The sequence below is a fragment of the Ambystoma mexicanum genome, chromosome 4q (assembly GCF_040938575.1).
Source record: "Ambystoma mexicanum isolate Mex_15411 chromosome 4q, UKY_AmexF1_1, whole genome shotgun sequence".
Lineage (NCBI taxonomy): Eukaryota > Metazoa > Chordata > Amphibia > Caudata > Ambystomatidae > Ambystoma > Ambystoma mexicanum.
The window spans coordinates 188,733,073-188,747,426 of record NC_090928.1 but is presented as its reverse complement, the minus strand read 5'-3'; the positions used below and the strand labels follow the sequence as shown (position 1 = coordinate 188,747,426).

At 47.5% G+C, this 14,354-nt stretch overlaps 1 protein-coding gene across 2 annotated transcripts in view; it reads right to left on the bottom strand.

Moving 5' to 3' along the window:
- Window positions 1-14,354, bottom strand: part of SFT2D1 (SFT2 domain containing 1) — a 646,168-nt gene that overhangs the window by 118,443 nt on the left and 513,371 nt on the right. For both annotated transcript variants that reach the window (XM_069607711.1, XM_069607710.1), the window contains one exon: window positions 844-902. In XM_069607711.1, the coding sequence (XP_069463812.1) occupies window positions 844-902 (59 nt within the window). The remainder of the gene's footprint in view (window positions 1-843; window positions 903-14,354) is intronic.

The following is a 14,354-nucleotide window of genomic DNA, read 5'->3' as shown; positions in this document are numbered from 1 at the left end:
CTATGACCTGCACACAACACTGCATGATATACACCTGCTTCACCCACTCTCCCACTAATCTCCTTTCTCCGCTTTTCTTGGCAGGTTCATGTACATCAAGGCCACCAACAGGGCAAGGGTAGCCATACAACACCACATTACATTACTACTGCCCAAATCCAGCAATCATGGGTTATGGACTTTTACACATTTTTGAAAAATGAAAAATGAAATGACCTGTGGTTAAAACGTGTTAATTCTTCTACTGTTCAGAAACTAACATGGAGTGGAAGAATCGTATTTTTTCCTTGGTTGAGATTAGTACAACATGGTATCACACTGCTCTAAAATACTCTAAACGCTTAAAAACGTTCCAACTGTGGTATTTGAACATTAGAACACATGCATTTCTAAGCTGACCTTGTGGTTATGGCTTTTTACGCCATCACACTATGATTTGTACAAGACGCATGGTTGCCATTAAAAAAAAAAGACAAAAAGGACTGTTGAAAATGGCAAAAGCAAGATAGCATAAGGGCTGAACACTACATGTTTTAACCTGGGAAAACAAACTCTACTCTTTTCTTACACAGAACAGAACATGGCTACTTTGAGAAACTGGGCAAGACATTTCAACTTTTTAGGTCTGCTCTTACTCCCATTACTTTTTTGCAACATTGCAGCTTATAACAAAATAATTGTGTTGCATTGCATGCATCATAGAAATGTTAGGACAAAGCCACGCATGTGCAAGCTTTCAAACATTGATGCATGATATTGAAAATGTAACGTTGAAATAACCAGTTCACTACTAAAAACACATTTGTAGAAGCTTTTTGGAACCAGAGTTTTCAAAGCACTTACCAGGTCATTGCCACGAACTGTAATACACAGAAGAGTATAGCCAATCCAGTTTTATGCCACTGTAAAATAAACACGAGTCAGTTTTGCACATATGCATTAAATATAATTTGTATGCACACATCGACTGAAGACAATGTGAGCTATGGACTCAATTTATAAAATTTGATATTGAATACAAAACTAACTACAAGAAGGTAATGCTGTATGGGACATCCCTCAAAAGTAAAATACCAATTTGTTGTCTAGATCAAACTAATACTACCAAAGCTTTGTTAAAAGGCATCCACGAATATTCAGAAGTGCAGATAATAAAATATGCCGGTTAAGTGTGGCAAATCGAGCAATAGCAGCAAATTGAGACCACGCCAAATAGCTTGGACTTCTACTCCATAAACATAACGATTTGCAGGCTAGCTTTTTTGCTCTTATCCGGCACCTTTCCATGGAGAAATCTATTCTAAGCAATGGAGTAGGAGGGTAACAGCTTTCAGAAGTGTTGGATAAGAAAGCACTTATTAGATCGAGAATTAGTGTTATATTTATAACAAATAAGGACAAAGTACAAATCTGGATTATGTTTTACCAATACATGCAGAACATCAAATTGGATGATTCAGCACTGTTTTCAGAGGCAGCAGCCAAACGTTCTTCAGTCTAGGTACTGTAAGTAAACAGATCGGTTAATGGTTCTTCATCAAGGTATCTGTTAAGAAAGATTTTCCTTTTACATCTTTCCACCAGCGGACCACTCCGGTGGTGATAGTGCGCGGTACAAATATCCTTTAACATTAACATAGATGTGTTTTTGAAACCGGTCCTGACCTTTTGGAGTTAAGTCAAGACTTCTGCTCTACTCCACTTGCTCATTCCTATGGGGAAACTGACTAGTCCCCTAGACTGTCAGTACTAATACACAGTCTCTCTTTATGAATAATTGGATTGTTGGAACTAAACACATCACCTTCCAGGGATGTGCAGTTAGGCTATAATTTTTATTGTATAACAGCCTAGATGTTACTTTTACAATGTGCTTAAGAGAAGCTGGTTGCAGCTGTGTAATTTATTTTACTTGTGCACTTTTGCATTTACTGAGATTGACTACTAAAGGTGGCTAGCACCCGAAGATGGCCATGCCACAAGGTTTTTCGTGTGTTCTTAGGTTATATTGTTCTTTAGCCGCCTTCCTGCTTTCTCCGGTCAGGAACTGCTTATATGAGAATCCCTTTCCCGGGGAAAGATGTGGCTTTCACTGGCAATAGGCATTTGTGTGTGCCAGAGAAGGGGGCTGGGACGTCTAGTCCCAAACTAGTTCTTTGGTGTCTGAAAGTTTGTGTTCACCAGTGGCAATTTGATAGCCACTGGTTGTTTGAATGGTACATAACCTTGGATAAAAGAAGGATTCCTGCGACTGTTCGGCAGATCATCGCTGGAACCAAGACTTCTACTAAGGAGAGCAGCCTGCTGATGGCCTTAAGAAGACTCCTGTAGCTGACCAGCATCGACTAAAGTGTTGTTCCATCGAAGCCCTGCTCCTCCATCCAGAGCTCAGGAAGGCCTTTGTTCCCACCAGTCCAGTGGTAAAAGCACAAACAAACAGTCTCGACCCCTGCTCATGGATCTGTGCCTGCTGAGCCTTTAGAAGTGTCCCTGGATCTACCCGTCGACTGACCAGCTCTCTCCTGGGCTAGCACGCTGCAGCCGTCACCGTTCCGAGCCTTGCAACTTTGCAGATCTTGAGCTTGTGCCACAAGGTGCCTGCTCCTGCATTTCCAGCTGTCTCACTGCAAGGGATGCCACGCTGGGCCTGCTCCTGTGTTCGCTCCTGTGTTCGCCGCCTGAAGAAAGCCTTCAATCTTCGGAGATGTCATGTGGGGGCCTACACCACACAAGCCTACATCTTTCCTCGTTTGGGTCTTCTATTAGATGCTGTCTGGAACAGATTTCTGTGCACAGCAACCAACCAAAACTAAAACCTGATGCCAAAAGTGGCAGATGCACCCATAACCTCTGGGCCTTCCTCGACCAGAATAGGCACAGAAGATTGTGTCCCTAATAGATTCCGAACATTTACAGTGGAAGAATGAGAGTCGGGGGCAAGTTAACATAACAGTTTATGTACACTCCCCACCCCTTCACCCCCACATCCTCGATAGGGCTACATTAGACATAAAGTCCAGGCACCAATGACTCTTGCTTGACATTTTGTGCTGGAACCTGGGTTAAGGATCCTTCCCTAGGCCTATGTTAAAGAGTGGGATTGAGATGAGAGCTTACTTTAACTTCTATCTAATTTTGGAACACTTATCATAACCCCTGGCACTACTATTCCTATAGGAACTCACCTGAAGTATATGCTATTGAACTGGTGACATTTGGGCACAAGGCCCCAAACCATCTTAGGGGTTCTCTTTATAAGAATTAGGGAAGCTGTGTTTTGATGCTAAAGAGTTTGCCCTATTTTTCCATGCATCAGACTACTCACCTGTGTTGCACTGGCAATTGATGCATATGTATATATGTTTTATAAGGTTTTATGTGGCACTACTTACCAGTGATTTTTATATGCTTATATAAATTATATTTTTATATACTTACGAACTGGAATTACTGTTGTGGCTCTGCATAGACTCGTGCAGCCCTAGACCACTCAGAGACCCTTAATGAGACTAAGCTTTGACTGCTCTGCTACCTCAGTGTCTTCCCAGTTCACCATAATAGGGTGGCCTCCCAAAAGCCTCCCACCAGGGCCGTTTATTGGAAATCCATCTTAACACTATCATATTTGTGGCTTTCCCATTTAGATCTAACTGACTGTATCCTATTGCTCTTTTTTTATGTTTCTTTACATTAGAGGGACTTCTCATAGAATTTGAATAGTGCTCCTGTAATGTTGACCATCAGAAAGCATCCAGACTATAATGCCTAAGTCAGCTCAGTAGTATCATGTCCTTAGTGGCCAAAGTTAAGAAAAAATGCTATCCAGTAGGGCAGCCAGTTTTTGTGCACTGAAAACACTGGGCGGACTAGAGACAGTGGGCATCAAGAGCACATACTCATGTGTCCCCTTCCATTGGAAGCCTCTCTTGGTGGGCTGTGTCCAAGTGAAAGCCAGTGCATGGTGGCTCGACTGACTATCCTGGGTAGTTTTAAACTTCCATCAGAACGGTAATACCATAATGGTTTATATTGGTCCTGGAACAAGGGTAAGACACTTGGCATAGGGTATTGCATATGCTGTGCACCAATGAGATTTTGGCTGAAAGATCATTTGCCTAAGGCCAGCGAGGTGGAAACTGGTGACTCATTGAGCTGAAAATCTACCTTGTGATTAGCAGGCCAAAGAAAATCTACAATTACAGGCAAATCATTTTTGCATTTCGGTATGGGGATCTTTAGATTTCAAAATCTTTAGAGCAATAATTGGAGATAAGGGGATGGAATTTCTTTTTTTTACAAAAATAAAAACAGGAAAACCGTTGTAGTCAGAAGAGATTCTGAGCAGAGATGTGTGATGCTTTTCGCTTCACTTTACTCTCAGTTTAGGGAGTAGTAGTGGTTCTAAAAGAGTTTGCTGTTTACAAGGTTATAGAATAGTAACTCAGATCAGAAAAAATGTGGCCCAGAAGCTATAGTTCTAGCTTTAACTATAGAGACGTGTAGCTGGTAAAAGGCATATTGTCTTTTCATACAACAATATGACACAGGAAGAGGACTGTTAGAAATGGGTGAAACTGCACCAAGAGTAATGCCAGATTACAGTCTAGATCATCTGATTTTCTAAGCCAAGCCCCATCAGTAAAGTAACAGGGTCCTTCTTATATCCAGCATATGCATTTTTTATATGAAGATCCGATACAACTTTTTTGTATAAAGTATGACCTTGTCCCTGTGGAAAAACAAAAACTATTCATATTTACAAAACACCAGCATCTTGCCAATTCTTCTGGACAAAGCAGTTGTCTCCTTCCAATAGAAGTATTTTCACCCGATGGCTGGACATGCGGAGCCATGGAAAATGTTGAATGTATGACCCAAAGCAGGCTCCTCACTAAATGGAACACCAATGCAAGTATTTAAGACATTTATAAATAACACAAATAATGAACAACATCTGCAGTGGCAGGCCAAAGGGTTATGTGAGGAGCCAGGAATGAGACTGACACAAGGGAGTCATGGTTTTGGTAAAAGACTTATTAAAATAAAAGGGGAGGGGAAATGTCTCTCTGCCCCTGCTCTAAGGGGTGTTTCCCTACCTAAAACCAACGTCTGTCAATGTCAGGATGTCCAAAGCAAAACCGTCCTGTGTCCAAAGTACTATTCTGGCCCTCACATTCTAACAAAATAAACTCCAAGATGAAAAGGGTAATGACTTTGGCCTTTAGTGGTTTATAAATGTTCCAAAAGGAAAATGCTTAACTCCAACACGAAAGTTCCAGTTGGATAGAGATCTTTGTTCCAGAGGGTGGGTCCTTTCCCCTTGATTTCTCTTTCCTCTGTTGTATATACAAAAGATATCAGTTCCTTGAGTTTCTCTTTCTCCACAACACAACTGATACACACAACTAGGTTCTTTGTATTTATCTTGTTAGGATACTTGGTGAACTCTCCTGCCAGGTTTTCATGCCTCTTCTCTTTGGTTTTACACAACCTTTTGGCTAGTCCCGATATATCCTTTCAGGAGCTTTTTAGGTGATGTATTTCTTTTACATTGTTCAGTTTGCCCTACCAGTTATTGCTTATGTGAACACACTTGCAATTGCCTGTTAAACACTCCTGCCAGGGCTTTCTTAAATGTACATACTTGCAACTGGCCGGCATACTCTCCTGCCAGGACATCCTTATATTCACACACTTGCAAACCTGACAGTTTCTTATATGTATTCTGCTCTGTTTATTTAAGAAAGGTCACTTTTCCTTCCTTTGCATTTGCTTCATTTACTTATGTTCTTTTTCTGTCCCGTTGCTGAAATGCTCTGGTGTTCTCTTCCCTCAGGTGGAGTCACCGGTTTACTGTAGCGGGAATGGCTTCTCCCGCGATGAACCTGCAGAGGCGCATGTGCGTCCCCACTTCTTTCCTTTGGGCCCACCTCCTCTGCTTTGTGGTTCCTGTCCTTCTAACGGCTCTCGTTTGTCTATTTCACGCTCCCCTGTGCTCCAACAATGCAGTGGGCTGCTCTTCAGTACACCACAGACCTCGCATTCACCTAGCAGTCCCTCGATCGGCACCAAGAGGACTCAACCTCTCCAGTTAGCTTCTTCCTGTAAACTGGATTTGCGGTTTAAATGTCCCACTGGCCAATATGCGCTCGCAACAACTAGAGCACAGCTTACGTTCTGGTCTTTCACTGATCTTCATAACTCGGTTCAGCTTCCTCGTGGCAGTACTTCTATCCTTAGAAGAAGGGAAGTCAGTTTATGATAACTTGTAGACAGTCTGGGAAGGTGTTCTCAGTAGTCTTAAATGGAAAGTTTGATGACTTGTATGCAGAGTTTGAAGAAGTATTTGTAGATGTAGTAAGTGTAGAGGGTGCATCAGATTTTGACAGCTCACATAACACGTTAGAAGGTACTCTGTAGCCTTCCTAGGTGGATGATGGGTGGTGTAACAACATTTCATTAAGGCATTGAGTATGGATGGAGTATTCTCAATAGAGGAAGGGGAATAGCATGCCTTGCCCGATGGTCTCCAGAGACTCATTCAGAGGTTGTCTCCCCCCCATGTGATTCTCCGTCATATAGCCGCCCTCAAGGTCAGGATCAGGTAGCGGCTGCTGTTCCCTGGCCACATGGGGAGAGGTCACCACCAGGAAAGGAGTTTATCACAGTTATACACCTTTTTATTTTGTTTTCACAATTTCCACTTAAACGCATAAAATGGCCTGTTGGGTGGCTTTGTTGCTTCACTTAGTAATACAAACATAGGAACATTAAAAGGTCTGTCAAAGGAAACTAGACTAGCAGGGCCATAATGCTCAGAAAAGTCATATTATGATGTTAAGCTTATAATTTTGAAAGAAGGGGTCGATAGCATTGCATTATCGGAGCGCATACCACCATGGAAAAAGTATGGGTAACTCAGCGGGTAGGCCATTTAGCACAATACAAATTACAGCATGTAAGTTCTTCAGCTTTTTGATAACACAAGATGTTAGTGGAAGTGGAAGAAAAGCATATAGAAATGGAATAGGAAGCCTTCTCAGCATGGATATTGATGAACAGAGGACGGCTAGGGATAGAAAAGTGAGTTGCACACCAGGAGGAGAGTAATTTAGCATACCTGAGAACTTCAGTACTTTAATGTTATGCCTATTGTTTGGGGGTATTTCTGATTGACAGGGAGCTCTTGAATGTCAAACGTGTTTTACAATTTTGTTTAGTGGAAGTATTGTAAGGGCGATTATTGGGAACCGCATCTTGCGCCCAATGGCAAATGGGAGCATATTAGATATTTCATCCAACTAGGTGTTTTGTGACTCCCTAATGCTAGAGTGGTCAAGCTCCCGCTGTTCACCACCTTGACAATGGCAAGCGGAGAGGAATGTAGTGGTAGTATAATCCTTTCAAAACACAGGAAGGATCTGTGAGACTTCCTATGTAGGATTTGAACAGATGCACCTTCCAGCTGATTGTACAAAGATCAAGGTCTCCTTGCACGAGATGTCAGGAGGATAGGTTCCCAGTCATCTTAATGGATGTCGACGGGATGAAGGAGTTGAATTCATAGGTGGGCAAACTATTTTGTAGACTGACTACCTGCTCATTGACTAAAAATTCGAAGAGCTAACAGTGCCAATACCATTCTTTGCTTGGATCATCATCGATGGTGCCTCGCGTTAGTAATCTTAAAATCTCAAGCAGTGGGAATGACTGGGAAAGAACTCTGGTGAAAGGTTAAGTTATCAGCATTTTGAAGCCATGTGGACGACCCAAGCTCCATGGGTCACTGATGATCTCCCATAGGGTGATGGAAGGAAAGTGTCAGAAACATGTATCACATACTTCACCAAGGGGCTTCAGAGATGTTCCTAAACACGTGAGGCGCATTGTCTCTTCAGCCAGTGGAACACCAGTCGCGTATGTTTCCACAGAGAAACCACTGAATCCCTGGAATGATTTTAAGAAGTTCTTATAGGAGGAGTCACACTCACTAACAAGGCTTTGGAAGTGACTGATGCAATAAGGATGAGACTGTTTAAGGTACTAAGTTGAACTACTCACAGAATTGCTTGGTCCTGTACAATTTGCAGTCAAAGGATCTGGGTTGTTTGACCGGGGCAGAATTGTTCATGGGGAAATTGACTGTAGTCAATTTTGCCGCGAATACAATTTTACCATGGCCAAAGTCATCAAATCTGTGTCCTTCCATCCTCCCCACTTACCTGCCTCTACTGACCCTGCGGCATCAGTTCCGTCCCTACAACGCAGATCCGACGCTGTAGGGTCCCCTTTTCTTTTTTTTCCATCCCCCGCCTCCAATCTTCAGGAAGCGGGGACACGCCTGCAACGCCTGCTACCCATGTTTGGTATTTTCTAGCCAATTTGATTGAATCAAATCAATCAAATGGTACTGGCCAAATTCAGTAAAATGTACCATTCGATCGAATTCGATCAAATTGGGTAATACCCAGTCAAGTGCAAATCACAGGTAAGTCGGTCAACCCGGAAGTTCATTCATGAGGCCAGAAAATTAAGTATGAATACATTGGGTAATCATAACTAATATGCTTTAAAGCAGGATTGATCAGGCATGAAGCGCTACACATTTTCTTGACAAGATCATGTAAATAGTTATCTCGTCAAGGGAAAGGTCAACCTACCCCATTGGCCTCCAAAATCGAATGTGAAGAGCAAAAGCCAAGCCTGTCATAAAATCATCCAGTTAGCTTTATTCACCAGGATGCAAAATCAACATTGCCAAGAGCAGGACTCCTGAGGGATGTACAATGCATGCTTTTGTGAATCCAGCATCCAGTGGAGAGGAGAAAGCGGGGAGAAGGAGGTAGTACAAGGGTGGGAGACTGAAAGGCTGTGGAGAGGGAAGAAAGAGTACGAGAGGACGAGTAAAGAGATGCACTTAGCAAGATGGTGGATGGTGAGGGGGGGACAAACCGTGGATAGATTTGCAGACTGGGAGTAGCAATTTAACTAAGCTTTGGGGCAAAATACATCCATAACCTGGGTGGTTTAGCAGGTTTTAGTGTGGTGAACTAGAGCAATGTTTAAGGTGGCATACGAGGTCTGTTCGAGACTGGAACCATACCAAGAGGCACAGCAGGTAAAAGGGACATTGGAACAGGAAAAGAAAAGCAGCCTCCTGGCAGCCTTCCATTGGAAGAAATTCTTCAATGTCAGGACTCCAACCTTAGATCTGATTAAGGAACCAGTTCACAGGTGACTATGCCTGGGGCATAATACACAAAGCATCAACCTGCTGCAGTGTTGAACCAGAACGAAACCAGCTCTGGATGAAGTTGGTGGCCATAACAACCAAGTAACCACATTCTTCAGAAGACACACAAGTACAAATGGAGAGGCAAAGGAGAGGTTGGGTAATGAGTTGTAAGGTAGCGACAGGGGCACTCTTCGCAGATACCCCAATTGCCAGCAAGAGAATACCTGCGCCCCAAAAAAATCCAAGCCAAAAGAACAGAAGACTCAACCATAGGGCAAAGTTTACTGTCTTTATTATCCAAAACAAATAACAGGGATCATAGTAGAACAGTAGGTCATTTCCAGAGCTCTTGTCCTCCAAACCTGTCTCACACCGTTTAAACCATGAGTGACGTCAAGTCAGGGATAGGGATTGGTCCGTTTAGGGAAACTACATATAGGATATATATGGGTTTGTTTTGTTATTGGATCGCCATATGGATCAAGTTACTTACCTGAAACTGTTCTCCATCATGGGTCTGGCATGGATTCACATGCTCATGAATATTCCCCGTCATCGGGCTCGGAATCCTCGGTAAAGAAAAAATCAGTTTGTTTAGTTTCTGAACTGTCTTTCTCCTAATAACCAATCACTGGTCTCCGGGTCATACAGCCCCCAGCCAATGACTGCCCTCTACCTAAGCCCCTCCTCTGGCAGCCATCCTCAGATTTGGCAGCATGTAAAGTGGCAGTAGGACCAAGTGAAGAGCCGCAGAGGGGTAGGAGGGAGGATTTGCATGTGAATCCATGCCATACCCGTGCTGGAGAACAACAGTTACAGGTAAGTAACTTGTTCCTTCTCCAGCATGGGGTCTGGCATGGATTCACATGCTCATGAATACATAGCAGTACACACATGCACAACCACGGAGAGGTGGCAAGGCTCAAGATTAAGCATTTCATCAACTCAACATTAAGCATCTCTTACCTCCTCACCAGGCCCACCTTCAGGCGAACAGGTTGTGCAGCACTGCCTGGTCGACCCTGGACTCCTCCCTGGAATCCCGGTCGACGTAGTAGAATCTCGTGAAGCTGCACGTCGACCTCCACGTAGCAGCCCTGCAGATGTCCAGCAGGGGCACACCAGATAGGAACGCCATGGTAGCAGCGATCGCTCTGTTCGAATGGGCTCTCAGACGGCCGGGCAACGATCGGTTTGCCAACCAGTGACAATGCATGATGCAGCCGTAGAGCCATCTGGAAATGGAAGCCTTCGAGAGGGCCTTGCCTTGGTTCACAGGTCCAAAGTTCACAAACGGCTGTGATAAGCTTCCGAAAACTCTTTGTGCGGTCCATGTAGAACTTCAGCACTCTAGCTACATCCAGCGAGTGCAAAGTCCTCTCGGCCGGCGACGGGAAGAAAACAGGTAACACCAAGGGCTCGTTGAGATGGAAGTCGGACGGCACCTTGGGCATGAAGGAGGGGTGCATCCTCAGCACCACCCACGTCTCTGGGAAAGTCAGATATGGAGGCTTGCAGGAGAGGGCCTGGATTTCTCCCACTCGTCGTGAGGAGGTGATGGCCACAAGAAAAGCTGTTTTCCACGACAGGAACTTCAATGGTGCCGAATGCAGAGGTTCGAATGGCGGCCCCATGAGCCTGGTCAGCACCACGTTGAGCTCCCACGCCGGGGCCGCAGCCTTCACCGGCGGGAACGATCGGAACAGTCCCTTCATGAACTACTTCACCAGGCTATGGGACCACAGGGATGAGCGCCCCAGAGTTCTGGTATAGTGGGAGATAGGCGCCAGATGGATCTTGATGGAGGCATGCGCCAGCCCCGCTTTGGCCAGCGATAATAAGTACGGCAGCACTTGAGGGGCCGTAATCAGCAAAGGGTTAATCTTCTGTGCCCGGCACCAGACATAAAACCTCTTCCATTTGTGTCCAAAGCACTCGAGAGTTGAGGACGCCCTGGCCTTTGCAATCACCTCCTTACAGTCTGCCGGGATATTGTACCCTCCAAACTCTAGTGCTCCAGGAGCCAGGCCTGCAAGTTCTGCGACCCCAGGTCGTGGTGGAGGATGGCGCCTCCTTCTCTGGCGAGGAGATCCGCGTCAGTCGGCAGTTTGACTGGGGGGGGCGGCGCCGACATGTCCAGAAGGTCCGGGAACCAGATCGGTCTCAGTCACGCCAGTGCGACGAGGATCATCCTGCACCGGGACCGTTTGAGTTGGTTGATGAGTCACAGCGGCAACGGCGGGAACACATACAAGTACAGGCTGTCCCAGGGGAATGAGAAGGCATCGCCCATGCTCCCTGGCTGGGGAAACCTGCTGACGAACCTCTGGCACTTGGTGTTCGTCATCGTCGCGAATAGGTCGATCTGGGGATTGCCGATCTTTGGAATAGCAGATCCACTTGATCCTGTCGCAGTTCCCACTCATGGCATGAGCGCAGCTCCCTGCTGAGTGAGTCGGCGATGGTCTTCTTTATTCCTGCCAGGTGGAAGGGTACCAGAAACATCCCTTGGGCAACGGCCCAGTGGCACAGATCCTGGGCCTCCTTGGATAGGGCTGGGGATCTGGTGCCTCCCTGGTTCCGGATGTAGAACATCGTGGTGGTGTTGTCGGTGAAGATCCTCACCACCTTGCCCTTGAGGGATGTAAGGAATGACCTCAGGGCCCAGAACACGGCTCAGAGCTCCAGGACGTTGATGTGTAGTGACCTCTCCTCCGGGAGCTAAAGGCCTCTTGCGTGGAGATCTATCGTGTGCGCTCCCCATCCCTCCAGGGAGGCATCCGTTGTCACCGTCTCCTGATGTGCCGGGGTCTGGAAGACCATACCCGACGCCAGATGCGTGCGGGTGCCCCACCACCGGACCGCTTGCCGGAAGGTCTCGTTGAGCGAGATCCTGTCTTCGAAGCTGCCCGCCGCTTGCATCCAACAGGCGTCAAGGAACTCTTGCAGTGGACGCACCCGCAGCCTGCACAGACGCACGAGGTAGATGCACAAGGACATCATGCCGAGAAGGGACTTGATGGACCCTGGCCACTTCCATGGTTGACAGCTGTTGCACCTTGCCCAGGACGGCCTTCGTCCTTTCCTCCGACGGAGAGGCCAATCGCGCCACTGTGTCGAGCCCGGCTCCCAGGAACAGTGCGACTTGCGACGGAACCAAGTGGGATTTTGCAAAGTTGATGGAAAATCCCAGACCCGTGAGCAGTTGGACGGTGTTCGCTGTGTGCTCGACGGCGAGTTCTCTTGTCCTTGCTCGGATGAGCCAATTGCCCAGGTAGGGGTAGACATGGATCCCCTGCAGGCACAGCCGCACCGCCACTAGTGCTACGCACTTGGTGAATGCCCTGGGCGCCGACTTCAATCCGAAAGGAAGGGCCTTGAACTGGTAGTGCCGCCCTTGGACTATGAATCTGAGAAACTTTCGATGTCCTTTTAGAATGGGGATGTGGAAGTAGGCATCCTCCAAGTCTAGCGACGATAGGAAGTCGCCTTCCTCCAGCTGCCCCAGCATGTGCTGGAGGGTGACCATCCGGAACTTCTGGGACTTGATGTACTTGTTTAAACGACCAAGGTCCAGATGGGTCGCCAGCCGCCAGTCTTCTTTCTTACCAGGAAGTATCGCGAGTACACTCCGGAGCACCGGAGCCTCTTTGGGACTAGCTTGATGGCTCCTTTCTTCAGCATCGCCCTTACTTCCAGCAGCAGTTGAGGGACATGGTTTTCTTTCCTGGCCACGGGTGGAATGCGGGGGCACGTCTAGAAACTCGAGTGTACCCGCGGGCCAGGGCATCAAGCACCGATCGGTCGGTGGAGATGGACTCCCACACGCTGACGAACTTCGCCAGCCGGCCTCCCACCGGGGTGCTCAGGTGGGGGCCCCGACACTACGGCCGGTTCAGTCCTGCTTGGTAGCGGCCTTGCTGCCTTGGCCTCCTTGGTGACAACGAGATCCTCCTGACTTGCTGCGTCCTCTGTTGGCCTCCCGCGACGAGGAGCGTGCCGCCTGGCGGTACGTCGAGGAGCCACCGCCGAATCCTTTGGAGGCACCTTGGTTGCCTCCAGAGTTCCGAAAGGGCGGCCGTAGTTGCTGCAAAACTCCCAAGGCCCGAGTCGTCTCCGGGTCGGCCTTGATGGCTTGCAGTGACTCGTCCACTGTCTTGCCAAACAGGTTGTTCCCGTCAAAAGGCATGTCCAAAACTCTGGTTTGCACGTCCTGGTGGAAATCGGTTGCCTTGAGCCAACCACACTGGCGAAGGCAAACACTGTTGCCCATCTGGCAGAAGCCGGTGTCAGCAATGTCCCTGGCCACCGTTATGGCGTGTTCCGACGCCACCTCGCCTTCTTGCAGGATCTCCCTGGCCTCCGGGAGGAAGTCCAGCAGAGGAGCCATCTTAAAACACAGCTCCCTGTCGTAGCGGCCCACAATCGCGAGGGTGTTGGCCGCTTTAATCTTTGTCGCCGCAGACGAGATGACCCGTCGTCCCATGGCATCCAGTTTCTTCCCTTCGCCGTCCGACGGGGAGGTCGGAGTTGAAGCCGTCGCCCCCACCGCTTTCTTCTTGGCCGCAGCAGAGACGACCGAATCCGGGGTCGGCTGCGCCCTAAGGCACATGGGGGCAGAATCCGAGACCCGGTACTTCTTCTCGTACCGGTCTCTCTTGGCAGGGGTTGTTGACTGGTTCTTCAGGAGCGCCAGCCCCTCGTCCCAGATGTCGTCAAGTAACGGGACCGAGAGTAGCGTTTTCCTCTTGGCCTCATGCCGTTAATAGAGGAAACCTTCCTTCTGTTCTTCGGGGCAGAGCTGGAAGAGCTTGGATGCCCTGGCGATCATTGCGTGGAAGGAGCCAATTTCGTAGGGCGGGGAGTCCCGAGGAGGTGATGATGGAAGGCCCATCCCGTCGTCATCCGTCCCCGTCGTGGCAGTCTCTGTTCCTGTGTCATCCCTCTGATCCGGGGAAGGAGATTAAGGCTGCGAGGGGCGCGAAGGCTGGAAGGGCGGTAGGGGGGAATGAATTCTCCTCTGCTTGCTTGGAGGGCTTCCCGACGGTCCAGGCTCTGCTGGATCGTCCGTTGGGGGTAAGGGCAACCTTGTCCTTATCTCCGTACACAAGGCCTGGAT